General features: G+C 49.9%; 1 protein-coding gene across 4 annotated transcripts; it reads right to left on the bottom strand.

Moving 5' to 3' along the window:
- Window positions 1-3,747: 3,747 nt before the first annotated feature.
- On the bottom strand, window positions 3,748-20,226 carry LOC102695540 (ankyrin repeat and SAM domain-containing protein 6). 4 transcript variants are annotated; one of them, XR_011189845.1, is made up of 17 exons: window positions 19,650-20,226; window positions 17,536-18,068; window positions 14,865-14,909; window positions 13,675-13,879; window positions 12,711-12,817; window positions 11,691-11,839; window positions 10,356-10,578; window positions 9,875-9,924; window positions 9,113-9,316; window positions 8,314-8,482; window positions 7,856-8,031; window positions 7,208-7,394; window positions 6,756-6,823; window positions 6,165-6,281; window positions 5,503-5,599; window positions 4,589-5,062; window positions 3,748-4,305 (listed from the first exon to the last, which is right to left on the bottom strand). XR_011189845.1 is itself a non-coding variant. In XM_069190873.1 (17 exons), exons 2-17 carry the CDS (start codon window positions 19,943-19,945, stop codon window positions 5,004-5,006), a joined length of 2,685 nt encoding a protein of 894 aa, XP_069046974.1. In that variant the 5' UTR covers window positions 19,946-20,010; window positions 20,094-20,226; the 3' UTR covers window positions 3,748-5,003. The 4 variants fall into 4 exon arrangements, 3 of the variants coding, with proteins under 3 accessions (XP_069046974.1, XP_069046973.1, XP_069046975.1); XM_069190873.1 differs by having other exon boundaries at window positions 3,748-5,062; window positions 19,650-20,010; window positions 20,094-20,226; XM_069190872.1 differs by having other exon boundaries at window positions 3,748-5,062.
- Between the last annotated feature and the right edge of the window lie 85 nt (window positions 20,227-20,311).

Raw genomic sequence — 20,311 nt, 5'->3', positions numbered from 1 at the left:
TCAGTCCTCTTTCCTTTTAATTTTGCATACTCTAAGTAAGCAGGACTTCTCTTTTCACAGCAACACTGACTGGACCTCAGATCAGTTCTTATAACAGTCAGAACGTTTTTGAGGACTTCTTAAGTTTGTCCTTTGGGCGGATAAGTAATGTACCAGGTTTCAGAAAACCATGACACTTTCGGCATATTGACAAGTTACAAATGACTGTGTCTGAAGCTGTCTAATGCAGGAGATTCCAAGACACACATGAAGAGCTTGAGACGCTTATTTTATTAAATGGGAATTAGTTGGAAAAGGACCTGTTTACAAAGCCCAAGATTATGTGAAGTGCCCTCCAACCACTGTGAACAGGAGCAGGGAAATTGAACTCATGCCAAGAATTCGGAGAATACTGCATTTTCCACTCACCAGAACAAAGACACGAGACAATACAGCTGTGTCTCACTAACTTGGACTTCTGAGAATAGAAATTCCGCATGCTTGTTTTCTGTGACACGCTAAAACTTTGTTTCCCTCCAAATGGTACTCTAGGCCTAGCTGTCAACTCTCTGTACAAAAATAGTGCATTATCCTCAGTATTTTAAGACTTTTAAGATTTCACATGTGCTTTAAAATATTTAGTTTTCTTCACTGAGACATGACGAAACTCTCACTGGAAGATGATGCAACGTTTGAGGAATTTAGGACCCATTTCAAAATCTCCAGAGTGAGGAGGCCATGTGATAAATTGTCGTTCAGCACCTGAAACAATTTTAGTGTGCCATCGCAAAAGGGGGTGTTTTCCTCTACATTCAAGATATTTTAGTTTTTTATTTTTCTTTGCAGCTTTTGCTGACATTTAACTTTTTTTCGCTCATAAAAGTGTTCAATTTTGATATTCACATTAAAAAAGTTACAAATCATTCACAGTATAATTCAACAAAATGTGACAATTTTGGAAGGGGGGTGTGTGAATTCTTCTGCAAGACACGTACTGTCCATTTTGATGCAGGCTACAGAAAATGATTACAAAAGTTTGGACTCATAGGTAATCTGTTTGGAAATATGAAACTGTTTTGTTGTTGTTCATCTTGTAGCGTGGTGATGCAGGTATGGGGTTAATTGACACCGTCCAACAGGGCTGCTACCTCACTGTGTAGCATCGGTTTCAGAAGGTCTGCGCTGCAGGTGGACGACTTCACAAGTGCGACAGTCTCGATCGACTGCGAGAGAGCAGAAGAGCTGGGGTGTAAGGCCTTTGGTCCTCGAACTGACTGCTTTCCCTTACGTGAAAGTACTCTGGCCTCAAACGAGCAAAAGACAGCATGTCCCGGTCTAGTTCTAGAAATGCAGGGAACCGTCAGGTTTTGCGGAGAAACTTCAGCAGGAGTTAAGCGGTGAAATGCAATGTTAAATATAACGAGTAAGAATGGCAGGAACGAATGTGTTCGATGATACGTGTTTATTTTTCTATTTTGCACGGTTTACTCTAACAGAGTCGGAGCTCTCCATATGTACAGTGTTCCAAAGGACATTTCAGTGTGTGTCTCAAACAACTAACCCACAAAATTCAGCCCAGTTGCGTTGGGGAAGCCGACACACATCCGTTTGCATCATCTGTGAAATGGGTTTTAGTTCCAGAGGAACTCGAGTGGTCAGGAACAACTTTAAACCTATAGCCTTGCTTACTCATAATGGTCGGTAGGACTTGATTATGTAACCACATATATATATACACATATTCAGTTATATTTGTGCGTACAAATTTGTGGATTACCAGGAGCATTAAGAATAATATAGGAGGAACACAGATGCAAACTGGACCCAGGTTCACAAACCGGGGTAAAAAGATCTTATAACGTATTGCAGACTTGCTGTCATAGAACAATGCGAAAAAAGACAGCTGGGTACCTGTGTCTTTCCCTGTTGGTAAGCTGGGCTGAAGCAGACGGGCTCTAGAAGTGCCCCTCAGGCAGTGGGCTTTCAGTCCGAGTTACGTTATACGAAGGACGTGAGATCAATCGTCTGTCAAACGGAGTTTGCCCTTGCGCTTCAGGATTTGAGGATGTTAAAATATATTAAGGTCCACGGCTTAAAATCCTATAATATATCTTTGTGACAGATGTAACAGTCAAATATTTTTACGTAATAACGGTACATAACTTTAATTTCCTGACTACCATTTTATTCCTCGAAACATCCCGATACAAAGCAGCGAGCCATCGAGGTGCCTGCTGGTCTCTTCAGTCAGAAGAGCATCAGATCTTAACAGGTTAAAGGGCGCCCCCCAGTGGATTATCTTTATATGCTTCACAGGAAAGCGTAAAAAAAAAATCCTCGATCTCAGCGGTTGCTTTTTAAGAAACCCTTGCAAAGCAGCTTGTTGCATGTGTGCCCATGTCCTTAATTGGGGCAAGACGGTGTGGATTTCCACACGTGCTTCCGATTATCCGCCACAGGTGTAAAAAACTGAAATGTGATACATGTGCACAGGGAATACAAAGCCCCTTTGAAACGGATGGATTAAACTGACCGAACCTTTGTTCCGTCATTGAGACGAGCCAGTCCAGGATAACCCCTCGAGTGAACAGAGTACATGCCAATACCTCACTACGGACCGCGGCGGGGTTAAGGTCATCAATCTCATGGCCGCTGCTGGTTTCCCCTCGCATTTCTCGCATGACATACTGTTTTTAACTGTCTGGCTGTTCTCCTCTTTTTTTTTAACCGACTGCACCGAAACTCACCGCGGCCTCCCGTTGTCAGCGGACTGCGATGTGTAACGGACGCGGCCTGTTTCTGGGGACCAAGTAAAGGTTTGTTCCACCCTGAGGAGCAGAAAGCTGAATCACAGCCTCTTCAGGCGAGAGGGAGAGGGGAGGGCAGCAGAGATATAAAGCTGTGAGGGAGAGGAAGGTAGCGCGGATATAAGGCTGTGAGGGAGAGGAAGGTAGCAGGGACATAAAGCTGTATTGAATATGATTTGTGTTTGCACCGCTAAAACATTAGTTTTACTTTAATTCATGAGACCCCAGGTTTGCAAACATTCATCAGTTTCAGAAGAGAGTTTCGACTTGTTCCAGGAACCACTCGTACTACACACTTGTTTCAACCCCTTCTCACTCCAGAGTGAAGCCTCCTTCAGAGGGCGTTTAATGAGTTGTAAAACCACCCCTCTAGTTTTATGGGAGACTACTAAATCCTTTATTAGAGACTACTGTTGAGGAGATCAAGTACAATAATCGAGCACGGTCAAGGAATTCTTCAATCCACAAAAAAGCTGTTTCAGGCTAAGCTTTCAGATAACTCTGCAGGTGGTAACTGCTTCTGTTCACTTCATGTGGCAGCAGAAACACTCGGGCTCAGACAGCACTCCACACAACCTGCTGGTATCCAAATACTGTACGTCTGCCTTTTCAACGGCACGCTGACGTTTTAAGCAGAGCTCAAAACTCAAATCTCCAATTTTGTTTCTTCCCAAAAAATACAAGGACCCCTAAGAGTCCTCCTTCTGTAGGCTAACTCGCATGTAGAACTACAGTATTTGCAGTATACTGGGTATGTTCATGTATGCCTTGGCACTGTCCCGTGACAGAGCGCTATTTGGGCGTTTGTGACTAAATGTGCTTTCAGACAGCGCATGACTATGTTGCTCTTTCATTAAGAAGGACTAGACATCATTTTGTCAAATGCTTTTTCTCCTCTTTCTTTTCTCATTTTTTAAAAGTTTTAGTATGTGCCTTTGTTCTGGTAAAGGTAAACCCAGAATTTACATCTCATTCTTTAATAAATTTGCAGGAATAATTTATAATGTACAGTACATTATCACAAAAGAAACACCTCTTTTACACATCTGGTTTCTTCAAATAACAGAATACTGGAGTGTAAATGCACACATTTCCCATATGAACACGGGACACTTTCTCTACAGTCCTCAGAGTGATCCTCTCTGCTGGCAGGGCTGAGCAGGACCCATGTGGATCAGGAGACTTGTGCCAGCGGTCTGACAGACGCAGGGCTGGCACCGGGGCTGGTGGTGCTGTACAGATGAGAGGCCGGTGAAGACATGCCGACAAAAGCACACAACCTCTGCCCCACATCTGCAACATTTCACAAACATCCTTCATGTCGTCTCCTCTTCCATTTCCCCCATTACGTAAGAACTGCTTCCCAGCAGTAGTGGGCCAAGCCAGGTCGGAAACATGTCAGAGTCTTTCCTGTGCCGCTCACCGCGATTGTTTTCAGAACCTCGATGAAGAGAGAAAACCCCATCCTGTCCTACAGCACCTTCTCCACGCTCTCCTTCCAGGGAAGTCGCACCTGGAGCTGGACACAGAGAGTGCTGATCTTTACAAGCACGCGACTTAAAACGAGAGGCGCCACCCTCTGGACCCAGAGAGCAAGTGTCGCACTGCATTTCGCTTGCAAGAAACCATCCAGCAGCCGGGCACTGGTAAGCAAGGAGGAATAAAGCCAAATGATTTCCCCAAAAAACAAAAAACAACCCTCCTCTTGGTTTTCAATTCTCGCTTTCTTACCAGAGCGCCTTATTTCCTGCCCTAAATTTGGAATTTGGACATTTTCTTTCCGTCACGTCCGTCATTCCCACCTGGCACTGCCAGCCGTTTGGGAGCCGGGGCAGCTCGGGAACGACGGAGGACGAGGGCACGGGGTCGGCCGAGCCCCCCCGCCAGCTCCGGAGTCGGGGGACGCAGCCCAGAGAGCTCAGCCCTCCGGCTGCTCGGCTGCTCCCAGCCTGGGCCCTGGCGATCGCCAGCTGGGGCTGTGCTGCCGCCTGTCTCCACCTCCTGGCTCTTCCCGGTCCGGACACCGGCGCCTCGGCGACGACCGGCACACGCCTGCGGCGCGCTCTGCTTCGCGCTCCGTCTCGGGGCGGAATGGCCCCCTGCCCGAAGCCGCCAGCGCCCCCCCGCGGGCCCTGCCACGGCGGCTCCGTCCTGCTGCTCCGGGACAGTGGCGTGGAGGAGGGCCGGGGCGTCCCGCCAGCCCCCCGGGCGCCGCCCTCACGGCCCCTGCCTCTTGCTGGTCGCTCGCACCTGCTGTCTCACCCACCCCGTGGGCGCTGCGGGAGAACGGGGGGAGAGGGAGCAGCGGTAAGCGTCCGAGCACCCTCCCGGGCTGGAAACGGGGCGCGGCGGGTGCTCAGTGTAGGTCCCCCTGGGGTGCGGGAGGCTTAAACCGGAGGGCTTCCACAGGACTCGCACATAGGCCACTCGGAGGTCTTCTTTATTACGTCTAAACCTTAGCGGTTTCCCCAGACTGCTCACCAAACCAGCACTAACGCCGTGCGAGCCCCTTCCGTACTGCAACAGTACTAATGGACCCCATATTGAAAATGTGGGATTCTCACCCCCTCGTGATAACGAGACACTTAACGACTTAGCCAACACCAAGTGGAACAAATGCCAAGCGATTGGGGGGCCTGTATCGGCCTCTAGTGGCGGGATGGCGGGAATTACACCCCCCCCCCCTACGGCCCCTCTCTCCAGAGCAGCTACTTACAGCGTGGATACCCAGGGGGCCGAGGGTTACTGGCACTGCTGCCAAACGACGACTGGAAGTTGTGAATCGTTTCCTGGAGGAGCTGTCGCTCCCGGCCCTGTTGAAAGAAACACTGCATCTCAGTTGCTGCGGATACGCCGGCACCTGTAACAGAAATCCGGACAGGGCCACCCGGACACACGGACACACAGATGAGGGGCTTTAATGTCACTTTAAACTTTGCCTAATTTCACTTGTGAAGTTCACCCCCGCCCCCACCCAGCTCCTGAATCCAGGCAGACACTGGGCAGAGGCCATCTCCCACGGAAGCAGGTGCGAGTGACGTGCCACCTTCAAAGCGCACGCTCTGCAAAGATTTCTTTTGCACGGATGAATTAAAAAAAACAAAACGGCTTTCTTTCAGTTGAACCACTGAACTCGGGTCACTCTGTTTGTAGCCGATTCATTATTTTATGGGTGAATTTCTCTCGCCATCCTTGGAGAAACGCATTACACGGATGGGTTCTGAAAATAAAAGGTACGAACCCCTTGCACAACACTCACGACGGCAGGCAGGCCTCCGTAGGCCTATCACCGCGGGGAAAGTACACGCCTCCGTCAGTCGAGGCCGGGTGGGAGACCGATTCCCAGCAGCCTATTCCGGAAGAAACAGGAGTCCGTACCTTTCCGGCGTTCAGCTCGGAAATGGCAGCCAGGATTTGCTGCCTGGGCCCATCTGTCTTAATGCCCAGCTCCTTGAGGTCTCCGTCGGTCAGGGTGAGAAAGGCTTCCATGTCCACCTGTAAGGGAGCAGAGGAAACCCCCCGTACTCAGACGACGGGTGAAAGCTTCAGAACCACTCCGGCTCTGGGAGAAAGAGAGGGCGGCAGTCGGCAGGGATGTACGCCGTTCACTACTTTATGCTTTTGTGTCTCTTGAGTCGCACACCAGAACATGCGTGTGCTTAAATTATCTGAGGACAAATCGAGCTTAAAGCAAGACTACCTTGCTTGTTGCGGCAGATTTTAGATGAGTTCACTCAAGGTCCAAAAGGCAGTAAGTTCACTGTAGGCAGGGGAAGACTCAAACAACATTCTCTAGACTATTAGCTACAGCAATCAAGGAATAAATCTGCATCGTTTGCAGGGAGAAAAAAACATTATGTTATGTGAACAACACACAAAAGCAGCGGAAAATAAGTCCAAAAGGTTAAGGTAGGGCACAAATATTCTGGATGCAAAAAATGACTGACAAGCTAACTCACTGACTCTTACCTCCTGTTCCTCAAATATGGGCTGGTACTTCTCAAGGGACAGTTTCTTCAGGATGCCAGAGAGCTCGTCTGAACAAAAGAAAGGTGTGTTCAGGATCAGCACGGCGGATTCGTCGTGTTGTTATCTGTAGGCGACCGCAGGGCCTTGACACCTCCACCATCAGCCTTACTGCTCTCAACACAGAGGCGCGTACGGCCGTGTAGCCTAACAACCGCAGGCCACACCCCAGAGGGTTTCTGGTTGTCTCTTGATATGTTTTGCTCTGGCAAAGAACCTTCAAGAGTGCGAAATTAAATCAGTTTCATTAATAAAAGAACACGCAGGACTCAGGGACAGGAAATAGTCTTGGAGCCTCCGAAACGCCAAGACGCGAGGGCAGGAAATAGTCTTGGAGCCTCCGAAACGCCACGACGCGAGGGCGGCCAGCAGGCGCGCCCCGGGGCCGGACTCACCCTCGTCCGTGACCGTGCCGCTGCTGGAGCCTCCGCTGCTCTGCGAGCGCGGGTGCGAGGAGAGGGAGGAGAGGGCGTCGGCCTGCGGGCCTTTCAGCGTGGGCGAGGGCGAGGGCGTCAGCGTCGGGGAGGTGCTCTTGGAGGTGGACGAATTCCCCGACGGGGGCCTCTTCTTTGCCTCCGCTTTCTGTGACGGGGGGGGGGGGGGGTCAGCGGGGAGGCATTACGTTCTGCGTCCTGCTCCGTCTCGAAACCGACGCACCGGGATCGGAAAAGGAGGGAGGCTCGCAAACAGGGGGGGCAGCGGAAAGGAAGTCAGGTTCGTTCTGTTTGAGGTTTTCAATCCTGGTGTGAGAATTTGTAAGGAAGTGTCCAAACTCCATCCTAATTTTCATGCAATCCTGCTCCTCAGCTTTACCATAATCCTTAATACGCATAAAGCTGAAAGCTTGTCCAATCCTTAGCCCTGCTCTTTCTTCCAGCCTTTATTACCCTCTGGCCATAACCACATCCTAGCCCAAAAGAATGAGAAAGCTACAAAACATTTTCTAAAGAAAAATAACACTGTGTATTTTTATCAAACGTAAACTTCGCCCTCCTCAGGCGTCCCAGGGCCCGCTGAAGCGGCCAAACAGCAAGCATCCTTACCTTCTTGCCTTGAGCGCCGCTGACCACTAGACAGGAAGTGCTGTGGATGTCGGGGAGGGTGATGTCCGGCACTGCTGGGGCCTGGCTGTCCGACGGCTGGGGCTTCTGCTCCAGCAAGCCAGCAACCTTCTTCCTCTGCGCCGCGATCTGGGAGAGAACGCTGTCGGAACTGCCACCTGGGAAAGAGGGAGTCAAACGGCGCTGGAGTGCTTCTGTACCGTAGCACTCAGCAGCCCTGTTCTGCCTAGATACCCGGCTCTGCTAAAACACAGGGGCGAGTAAAATAATCATTCGATAACCACAGGCGCCCTCGGAGCTAGCTTTTTGGGTGAGAGTAAGTCCATCTTGGGAGGCTTGAAATTAAGAAAGAGCACCCAGCAGCAGGTGCGCAGTTCACTACGCGCACAGAGGAATACCCAACAGCAGTGACGACAAACAGAAAAAGAAAAACAACACACCTGAGCGATTGTGAGGGTCTACCCCGTGCCTGTTGGACCCCACCACCCCGCCGGCGCCCCCGGAGGAGTGGGGGGAATAGCTGAAGGAGCCCGAGTTGGAGGGGGACGTGGGGCTCTTGGTAATGCTGGGAAACTTGACGGACCGGGCGGCGACACGACTGACGGACGTCTGGAAGAGAAAACCGCAGCTTGTGAGAGGCTGCGAATCGTGTCTCTGGAGCTGGGGAAAGGCGCTAGGGAGGAAATCGGGACGATGGATGTATATTTAGCATTTGTCTATAAACCTGAAGACAAACAAAATCGATATTCGATATGCTTCACTAGGCTGGGGAGACCCCTCGACTCGTAAACGTTCTTCTCTTCCACAGACAGGCGTGGTTTGATTTGTCATGGAGTAACAGGGTTCTCCAGCACATTGTATACTGTGTGTATAAACTGGTCAGTTTCCAAGTAAATGAAAGCACAGGCTCTTTGTGTCGCATCGTTTGCTTTGATCGCTATCGAAAAACGACTCCTGCAGGTTTGCAGCACACAAAACAAGTGTGGCGTTACAATGAAGTACCAGGAATGTAACGCGCACAGCCGTCGAAGGCATCCAGGAGGGCTGACAGAACTCTAACTCGCTTCCTGAGGTGTACAGATGAGTCCCATGAGCTAACCGTGCTCGTAACAACACAGAAACAGCGACACTCCTAAACACTGGGGGAAATGCTAACCCTAGCCCTAGCCGGGGTGTCAGCCGAGCAGTTCCGCGATCTGTTCTCCGAGGCCGTCCGGAAAAGGCGTGCGCCAGACTCACGATGTCGGAGTTGCCGCTGCTGTTGAAGGAGGCCTTGGCGGGGCGCGGGGGCATGGGCTGCCGGGCCTGCTCCGCCTTGCCCTCCCGGCCGGCCCGAGAGCGGTCCGCGCTGCGCAGCTCGAAGTTCGAGGGGGGCAGGAACGGGGGGATGACGGCCTTCAGCTTGTCGCTGGGCAGGTGGGTGGAGGGGGCGCCGTTCCTCAGCTGCGGGGGACAGAAACAGGGATGGGAGAAAAGATGAGACGGTGGAGCAACAACGAGCAGCGGCGTTGCTTCGACCGTCGTGGGGTGACGGAGTGCTGTCCCGCCGGTGGTGTTTTTTACCTGTTCTTCGGGGCAGAAGTGCTCAAGCAGCCGCTGACTGGAGTAGCCCAGTGCAGAGGACCTGCAATTCAACGCGCCGCTCAACTAGTTACTGGTTATAAACGGGTGGTGCAAGTAGATTTCAGAATTAGGGGTTTTGACCTGACTGAGCAGGGGCAGTTCTCTAGTTTGATTAAAGCAGAATTGCCTGAACTTGCAGGACTCACAACTGGCAAGCCACTGAAGCTCAGGTGGTGTGAACCTGGTCGCATGATCAAGGGGGGGCTACACACTGGTGGGATTCCCCATTACCTGTAATGTGCTTTGAGCAGAGTGTCCAGAAAAACGCCATATAAATGTAAGGGCTAAGTAATAATATAGTAAGGAATTATAATAATAACAACAACACAGAACAGGCTTATCGGAGGAGCAATGCCTTTTCTCAAAGGGGTGGCCTACCATGGTCGTGATCAGAGTGTCGTCTTTCTCTGTACCAGCACTGCTAAGTCCTGGAAAAAAATGAACGAGATCACACGTGAACAACTTGGAAAATTACAAAATGAACACATAAGTAACTCATGTTCAGAAGAAAAGATTTAATTCTTGGACTCTCAAATTTAATCAGTTATTTATTCCGGGTAACGAAAACGTACGGATTGCAGGTGTGAAATGTTGAAATATTAAAGATTCAGTATTTTGCCCCTCCCCAGAGAAATTCAATGTCCAAGAAGCTGTTGCTCCTTTACATAACTTTTCATTCATTTTGCCTGATTTGGAAGCAGAATAGCCTCGCTATCGCAGATTCTAGTTTATCGTTTCAGATTCGTCAAAACGCAAATGCGAAATCAGGAAAAAAACTCCAGGACGCAACGCTCCGTGAATTGGGAAGGCGAGACGTGCGGGTCTGCCCGTGGCGGAAGGAGAGAGAGCCTTCCCTCACCGCTGTCCTTGCCTTTCGCCGCCCAGGCCGTGCTCGTCTCGGGGGTCCCCGCGCCCGCGGCGCCGCTGGCCTCGCCGCTCCTGGGGCCGGCCTTCATGGTGCAGTCCAGCGCCACGTCCACGCCGTCTGGCAGGGGGGCCAGGCGGCCCGTGGAGAAGCCGTGCCGCAGCGTGTGCGTCAGCTTCAGCTTGCGGAACCTGTTGGACATCCTGCTCCACCAGGACTGCGGGCGCGGCCCGCGGGGGGCACCAGTGAGCACCGCCGCGCGATACGGCAGCGTACCGTACCGACGGCAGAACAGTGCACCCCCCCCGGGAGTTTCAGTGCGAAGCTTCGGAAATCGGGATTCTCGAAAGGGGAACTACGGTCCCCATCTCTCAGGCCGGTTACTAAAACCGAAATAAATTCACCGACGCGACAGTAAAAGTTTCGAATCGAAGCACAAAATCGTGGATTTTGTGAAAGTTTTGCAAGTCGCCCTGTCGACACAAACTCGCATTCAAGTTCCCACAAATTGCGACGTGACGCGGCCCTTCCTGCTCACTAGTCTCCATAACGACTAACGTACTGTGATGGACGAGTGAATGAGTACTGGTTGAGCGGCAGACCTTTTCGCCACAGAAATGTTCCAACGTGATCTGCATGCAGAGTTAATAATAATAATAATAATAATAATAATAATAATAATAATAAACTTTATTTTATATAGCGCCTTTAAAGGTTGCTTCTCAAAGCGCTTTACAGGATGACAATAACAATAAATAAGAAAATTTCACAAGATAGGACACAATTATAATTAAAACAATACAACAATAACAATAGAGGAGACCGTGGAAGATGGTATTAAGAGCAGAGGGGTGAAGAATGGAACCAGTTAAGTAAAGGCTTTTCTGAAGAAGAAGGTTTTGAGTCTGGATTTGAAGTTAACAAGTAGTATTTTTTGGAAAACCGTCTCAAAATCAAATCTGTTGGATTAAAAGAGACGTATTCACAAGACTACTTGTTTACAATGTAATAGGGCCACACGCATCACTGGAAGTCTTGTTGCCTCGTTCTGAATCGCAGAACATGGCGCTGCGCATACCTGGAAATGTAGTCTAATTTTTGTGATGTAAATTGGAAGTTTTACTCGTTACTGTGTGCATTTTATTGTGGTTTGAAATGCACTCATCAATGCTGATTCTTTCTAACCCCAAAATATGAAAACAGTGCTGCAGTTCCCCTTTAACTGGGAATAACAGGAGGAAGGATGTCCTACAAAATTTCGAAAACACAGCAAATTACAACGCCTTCATATTCAATACTAAGCCACAAAGTTGTCTATGATTCTGGTACCTTCAAGCCCCCTTTATCATCAGGTGGGACGGGGACATTCAGGGACTGCCTGCTCTTCGAGCGCTTCAGGGTGGCTCTGTTCCTCTGTTTGTTCTTGTCTTTGTCAACCTGCATGCAAACAGAGGCCAGCAGTCGCACGAGCTCCGTGTCTGCATGAAGAAGGCAAGACAAAAGGGAAAAAAATCCGATCTCAATAAACCTTGAGAAACTGCTCTTCCGAATGTACGTCAATGACCTTGACCTGGCTTAGCCAGCGTCGTGAGGTTTGCACATGTCCCAGCCTGCAGGTGTTAAAAGCAGTGGATTGTTTATGGCATTGTGGCATAAAAAGACATTGCTGCCCTAGAAGGAGTAACACCAGGTCTAAAGGGAATGTTGCACACAGACGGGTGAATGGAAATTAATTGCTTAAACAGTAAAGGTTACTGATAATACTGCAAGCATTAAAAATCCTAAAAAAGCACTGACAGAACCAAAAGGAGAACAACATTTTTACATCTTTAGTGTATTTAGGAGGAGGTGCATCAGCAGGTACACAAGGAGCTCTGAGAGTCTGCAACAAGCTGCCAAGGTGTGCGAGTGAAGACAATCACCCAGGACTCTTCAAGAAACAAGCGGATTAAATTCTTAGATGAATGCGCTACTACTGATTAAATGAGAATGACCTCCTCTCTTCTCTAACCCTTCTATGTTCCTTGAATATGGTAAAGGCTGAGGCTCAGAGTACAGGCTTGTGTTCCGAGATAGGCATAGGACTAGGGTTAGATGAAAAGCTACAGTAAGGATAGGGTTAAAGCAAATGATATAGGAGATTTGTACGACAGCATAGCCAAGAGATAAAAGCACACCAGAAATGTCTAAGAAAAATGCATACACTTCAAATGGACTGTACAGTACTTGATAAAAACTGACATACAGCAGATCATACAGAGGTATTTTTTAGGTGACCAAAGCTTGGTTTCGCCCGAACACTGTTCTCTGCTACAGTCCTTGCAAAATCAACTATGTTTCACAGCTCACCTGGATCATTTAGCAGCATAACGAGATCAAAGGCTGTATATCCATTTTTGGCACGCAGATTGACATCGGCTCCTTGGTTTAACAGATACTTCACAACATCTTTATTTCTACAGGACAGAGAATTGAATATGACATTAGGGGGCACATCTGTAACTACTGAGCTGAGCTGTGAAAAAGACAGATGTTAAAGCTAACACATCCATTCAATCGGAGTATGTCAGGATAAAATTATTGTGCTCTAGTAAGGCATCATTTCGAATATTATGGACAATTTTGGTCACCATATTAGAGGACAGATATTGCTGTCCTGGAATCTATCCAGAGAACATCAACCAGATACTTTCTGGGGCTTAATGTCCTGGACTGGCAGGCTGAAGGAACAGAACATTTTTAGTCTTAAACAGAGAAGACAACAAGGAGACCTTCACAATCCTCAAAGGCACTGACAAAGTCAGCCAATGTTTTTTTTCCCAATAAATATTGAGATCAATTAACTATCAATCATTAAAAGGGCTAGAAGAGGCTAGAATGGCCTCTTTTTTGTAGCCTTTCTAAAACCTGGCAATAAAACCGTACTGGCAAAATCTTTATAAATCTGTTTAGGATGATTGATACTCATGGATGCACCGAAGCGGGATCACTGCGTTATAACTGGTGAAGACGCATTTCACTGCTGAATTCTACTGCTACGAACTTCCAGATTTCAGTCTTGTCTCCCTTTCTGTCTTTTGCTCGTTCGGTTGGTATTTTTCTGTCCGTTAGTCACAGGAGTTGCCTTCTTCTTCCCCTCAAATAAAGGAGTATTCCTCCTCCAGGAGCACTGGGCTCTGCTTGCTGTGGACTGTTGTGTAGCTCTACTCTACACCAGCCTGCTCTGAGGCAAACGCCTTTGAGAATCTGCTTTGCCACATGGACAAACTACACACTGCTGCCGACAGCTGCAGGCAGCAGGACCGGACGTTACCCGTGGTAAGTAGCCTGCATCAGGGCGGTCCACCCATGGACGCTGTCCTGCTTGTCGATGCCGGCGCTTCTCTCCACGAGCAGCTGGACCACGTCCAGCTGTCCGCTGACCGCGGCGATCATCAGGGCCGAGGCGCCGTCCGCGTTGGACATGTGCACCTGACTGGGGTCTTCGTCCAGGATCTCCCTCACCAGCTGGGGATTTCCTGGGGGGACAGGCATGCGACAGAGGGGCGTGAGCCACGCACACGCGCACGAGGGCCAGGCGACGTCAGCCCAGGGAGCCCGCTGAGCACACAGACCCACAAGACGCCTACAGCACACAGGTCCAGCGGAAGGCCGGGAACACCGACCCCTTGCACAGATCCGAGCTCCTTCACGGCGTGGACACGACTTCAGCGCTGATTTAGACTACCCCGGTTTACGTGCAACAGGACCAGGTTGTTATTATTAATTACGGGTTATTCATTATTCCCACGGCTATTAACCTGCTTCATCTGGATGGCCGATTGTTCTTCTAAATTGTGGAGATTACTTAAAGCTGCCAACTTGTTTGTCCTCATCTAACGCATGTTTCTCATTTGTTGATGGGTTCATGTCACGTTAAATGTATTATGCATGGTGTTACGCCTTGTACCTGCCTGCAAAGCAAACTTCCCCCAGTAGGGTAATAAAGCTTTTCCTAAGGCGACCGCAGTACAAACCAATGCTGGATGCAGTGATGAAGAGACAGTTCTGCATCTCACAGATACTGTGAGAGTCATATGCTACTGTCTTATTCCACTGTACTGTACCACTGGCAAAACAAGTCACACACAGGTGGTGACTGGTCATGATCCAGAGACGTACTCAAGACTAACAATCATTATTACAATGAAGTTGGCCGATGAAAGGAAACACGAAGTTGCTGCCTCGATTAAAAAAACACAGAGGGGCCACAGCTTTATTTCAGCTCGATAGAAAGGACGCCACATGAGTTCTGATGAATTTCATAACTTCTTATACTCACTGATAAACTATCTGTTTATCTTTATTTCAAATGCAATAAATGCTGCTCTTGAGCATGACTTAAAAGACTGATAAAACTCATGGGATATTTATGATGCTTCTTCGATTTTTATAAACCTTTTACCATGTTTGGCAAAGCATAAACTAGTCAAACCTGCACACATCTGGTTTAGGGGGCCTTACCTAACTTCAGTGCACTGAAGACATCCGGTCTTCTTTTCTCATCATCTGAAAACGATAAAAAGATGTTTCATTTGTCATCCGTCTTCTTAATTGCACAAAAATGGTATAAAATTGTATAAAAGGTGAAAAACAGAAATTTCCTTTCAAAAATTGCTTTCAAAAATGCACCAAAAATCCTTCTGCCTGTATAGAGCACAAGGATGTGTCCGAACAGAAGCCAGATGTAAATGGCTGTGGCACGAGTTTATAATAATAATAATAATAATAATAATAATAATAATTGCTAACACTTATATAGCACTTTTCTGGACACTCCACTCAAAGCGCTTTACAGGTAATGGGGATCCCCTCCACCACCACCAGTGTGCAGCCCCACCTGGATGATGCGACAGCAGCCATAGTGCGCCAGAACGCTCACCACACACCAGCTCTCAGTGGGGAGGAGAGTAGAGTGATGAAGCCAATTCATAGAGGGGGATTATTAGGAGGCCATGATTGGTAAGGGGCAATGGGAAATTTGCCCAGGACGCCAGGGTTATACCCCTACTCTTTTCAAGAAACGCCCTGGGATTTTTAATTACGAGTCAGGACCTCGGTTTTACGTCTCATCCGAAGGATGGCGCCTATTTACAGTATAGTGTCCCCATCACTATACTGGGGCATTAGGACCCACACACACCTCAAGGTGAGCGCCCCCTGCTGGCCCCACTAACACCTCTTCCAGCAGCAACCTTAGTTTTTTCCCAGGAGGTCTCCCATCCAGGTACTGGCCAGGCTCACACCTGCTGAGCTTCAGTGGGCTGCCAGCTGTGAGTTGCAGAGTGATATGGCTGCCGGCAAAATGTAGAGATCCAATGTATTTTCTGAGAATACTTCTTCTATACAATACGCCCTCTTTATTGTGAAAAAATAATTGAAAAGTCGCAGCATCATTTGCGACTGCCTACGTTTTCAACTGTACTGTCTGCCGAGCAGAAGGGCGAGGTAATTGAAAACAGGCTTTGATCAAGCTGTGTAACCTCTGGGTCTTTCAGCTGTAAGGCAGGAATACTAAATCACAGATCTGATTCCCGTTATCAAAGGCCCAGAGGTGTCATCTGGCAAACAGCACATACTGTAAATCAGCCGAAGGGGGCAGGAGGAGACGGGAGACAATGCAAACTCACACCCACTCTGAAATGACATGACAAAACCAAACATTTTTAACAGGTGTTCTTTTGTCTAGGAAGCTGTAGAAGTCGTCCTGTGGGAATCCTCGTAGATTTTCACTTCAGTATCAACTTTTTTTTGTTTTATCAACTTTATGTATTTGTAGGAAATTATGCCAGAAAACAAAAAGCAATTAATTCCTGAAAGTCCTTAAATTAATTGCCCAGTCGGGCACAAATCAAATTAATTAAAATCTCACATTAGATGCAATTCCTTAAGAAACGTAAAAACTACTATCTCCTTTGTGACAAAATCACAGAAGATAAGTGCTTCTTTCTTCCCCCCCCCAAAAAAAAAACAAAGTGAAAAAAATAGTCCAGCCTTGTAGAGGAGAAAGCCAGATCCCGGCTCCGCAACAAGACGCCTATATTTTTCTCTTCTTCTGTAAGTGAAGCTTGGCTTTAACGAGCCCAGACACAACATTCAAGGGTAACCTTCGTCAGCTGCGTCGTTTCCAATTAAAACGTTTTAATTCTCCGCTTTCGTCGAGTGCCACCCTCCAGTGAGGCCACGCCGACGACAGATGCTGGAGAACGTCTGGTATAAACCTTCCCTGGACACACGTTTATTCCAGGGAAGAACATACTAAACCGGACACATTCTGGGGCGCGAGGGAACGCCCTACGCCGACTGGCTGGAGGAACCGACGCAAGTGGGTCAAATTCAACCCGGCGGCGGATTTCTTCCGAGCGAACAGCGCAAAGCGAACCGGCGCCCGCAAGCGGAAAGGAATTTAAAGCACAGAACCTCTTTACCCAGAGGGTGGTGGGGGTGGGGAACACAGCTACCCAGCCATGTGGTAGTAGCCGACACCTAGCCCCGTTCCGGGAGAAGGCTGGGTCAGATCCAATCGGCAATAACTTACCAAACAGGCCAGGCGGGTCAAATACCCCCCTGGATCCAGCCTCTCAGACTCTCAGACACTGCCAGCAGCCATATCACCCTGCAGCTCACCACTGGCAGCCCCCTGAGGCCCAGCAGGGGTGAGCCTGGTCAGTACCTGGATGGAGACCTCCTGGGAAAAACTGAGGCTGCTGCTGGTGTTAGTGGGGCCAGCAGGGGGCGCTCACCCTGCGGTCTGTGTGGGTCCTAATGCCCCAGTGTAGTGACGGGGACACTAGACTGTAAACAGGCTCCGTCCTTCGGATGAGCCGTAAAACTGAGGTCCTGACTCTCTGTGGTCATTAAAAATCCCTGGGTGTTTCTCAAAAACAGGAGGGGTGTTACCCTGGCATCCTGGCCAAGTTTCCCCCCTGGCCTTTACCCATCATGGCCTCCTCATAACCCCCCATCTCATCCAGGTGGGGCTGCACACTGGAGCTGGTGGAGGGGATCCCCATGACCTGTAAAGCGCTCTGAGTGGAGTGTCCAGAAAAGCCCTGTACGTGACATGAAGTGTGAGGAATTATTATTATTACTAGACCGAGGGCAAACAGGAGAAAGCCCCGCCAGGGCACGCTACCTGGCTGGGGCCGCACGGTGGTGATGGCGTCCAGGTAGCACTGCAGGCCCTTCTGCTTGAGCTGCAGCGCCAGCTCGAAGGCCGTCCTGGCCAGCGCGTTGACGTGGTCGGGGTCCGCGCCGCGCTCCACCAGCTGCCGGGCCACGCCCACCTTGCCGCTCAGCACCGCCGCCATCAGGGGGCGCCAGCCCGTGGCCCGGAGGCCCAGGTTGGCGTCCGCGCCCCAGTCCAGCAGCAGCTTCACCACGGCTTCGTGGCCGTGCTGGGCCGCCGCCGTGAGCGGGGTGATGGCCGGCGGCTCGCCCGCCCCGCCCCCGCCCCCGCCGTTGCCGTTGTTGTTGTTGCCGTTCGCCCCGGGCACCTCCAGGGGGTCGTAGTCGTCCACGAAGGCGCCGCCCTCCACCAGGAGCCCCACCACGCTGGCGTGCCCACCCCTCGCGGCCATCGTCAGCACGCTGGCCCCCATCCTGTTCCTGCCGTTGATCTCCGCTCCGTTTTCCAGCAGGATGTGGGCGACGCTCAGGTGCCCAAACCTACGGGAATTAACAGCGAGGGGAAAATTTATTTTATTTCCCGGCCGTGCAAGTTTTTTTTTTCTGCTTGCTTGCCAATGCTAAGTGTGATGTCCCACAGGCAGAATGATCAGGCTACCTGCTGGAAACGCGCATCGCAGTTATGCACTGCTGCCAATTCAAACTTTTTTTTTCTTCGCGAAGAAATTGCTTAAAATGTCAGCTTTCTCTAGGAACTCGGTTAATGGAGTCTTCCCGGCTCGCCCGGCTTTTCCAAGCTCGGAAATACTGCTCTATCTACTGTCTCTACTGCCGGACCCTCTTTGTTGAATGAAGGAATGAAAATTAAATCACGGGAAGGCATACAGGGAACGCGCGCTTTAAAAAACAAAAACTAATCTAACCTGTTTGTACAAAACTACGCTGGTAAACTGAAACTTTTATCCTGAAGTTCTCTATCTTCGCTCAAGAACCATTTCGGCCGTTTACAGGAACAGCACATAGTTGTCGCGAAAATCAAATCCAGTCTTCCGTGTTTCACCTGAATTCACCTGCAGAAGGCTCCACGGCCGAAACGTTGCGTTTTCGTCTCTTTTCAGCATGGAATTAACTTACTTGTTCCTTGCAGCCTTCGCATGCCGACGCAGCTACCCACCTGAACTACAACCTGTACGGTATTCCAGTGAGATATCCAAAACCCTTTCTACTGCATATATATTTCTAGATGTACACCCTTTTAAAGCAAAAACATGACTTTTATAAAATCCAAAACACTTTATCTTCTACTGCTAGGTCTAAAACGGATATGAAGAAACACTTGGGTGACAGCTTAGAAACCCTGACTTTAATAGGAGGGACGAAAGGCGTGCACACTTTGCATTCGGGTAAATGATAAATATCGCGGTTCACTTTGCATTTTTTCCACCCAGCCGATTTAAGATCCGTGTATCTGTGGTGTGCACAAGAAGCGACCTCAGCGGTACTGCCCATCTCTCAGGAGATGCCACCGCACCGGCGGCAGGCGCTCGGAAACGTTACCTGACGGGCTTGGCGCACACAGAGTAGCCGACGCGCAGCGGTTACAATGACTCCTACTGCACCGGAACGGCACAAGGCAAAGCTAATTGAAGCCGCCCGTGTCAGCAGTTGCACCACCTTGAATCGATGAAACCCGAGCTCTAACTTTACATTATAGCGTACCTGCCTCTTTGGGGGCTAAACAGACCGTCAAGACCAACACCCCCCCGAGTTCCGAGTCATTCCTTGTGCTCAGTCTCATGCGAAACCAGCTTCTACTTCAACAACCTCTCGGAGACCGTCAAATCCTTTTTTTTTTTTAAGTACGAAGTCACCCCCATTAAAAAAAGTAAAGTTTTCTGGCTTGGTGAACTAACGGTGCTCTCTCTTGCGGGCACGTTTTAAATGGAGAACGAATTAAACTGTTGGGGGGGGGAGCCTAAATTATTTGTTTGGATGCATAACTCAAGTCTGCAGAACAGGAATCTCTTCCAGACACCCTCGGATGCCCAGCCAGTCTTTCCCCCGCCCCTCAGCGCAGCAGAAAGCAGCGAGCGCGTTGGATACAGAGGGAGCGCACCACACCTCGCAGCCTGCATCAGCGGAGTCCAGCCGTAGTGGTTCCGGCTGTCCACCGAGGCCCCCTTCCGCAGCAAGAACCGGACCAGGTGCTCGTGTCCGCTGGCGGCGGCGAACTGGAGCGCCGTGTTGCCCTGCTCGTCCGCGCAGTCCACGGGGACGAGCGCCAGCTCCCCCGGGACGGTGTCCGCGCCGCCCTCCGAGCCCGCCCCGGGCTCCAGGACGCGCCGGGCGCTCCCGTAGTCGCCCTCATCGCAGGCGCGGAACAGCAGCTGCGAGTTGGCCGAGACCCCGTAGCTCATCCTCGGACGCCGAGATGCCCAGGAAGAAAGCCCCTGCGGTTTCCGAAGCCCGGCGCTGGCCCTCGCTGGGAAGACATTGCCCTTTTAATGTCGCCGCATGCTTAGTGCTGACAGCACCAGGAGAGGAGAGGACGCGATGCACACTGACCGTGACGCCCGGCGTTTAAGAAGTAGCCATCGGGCTGTTAGTTTACTCTTGTAAAAGTTACTTGGGAGCCGGCCGGGTTCTCAAGTCCTGACCATCAGATTTCTGGAAGCAGTGCTGGGCAGCGCATGCGCTTCTCCAGCGACGCAATCAGTCCATTTTTTTGGCCACCTCCCCTCTACCGTAAAATCCCCTAACAACGCGTAGGATTCAGTGTGGGG

This window comes from Lepisosteus oculatus, chromosome 6 (assembly GCF_040954835.1).
Source record: "Lepisosteus oculatus isolate fLepOcu1 chromosome 6, fLepOcu1.hap2, whole genome shotgun sequence".
In the NCBI taxonomy this organism is placed as follows: Eukaryota; Metazoa; Chordata; class Actinopteri; order Semionotiformes; family Lepisosteidae; genus Lepisosteus; species Lepisosteus oculatus.
This window is presented reverse-complemented; position numbering and strand designations above follow the sequence as displayed.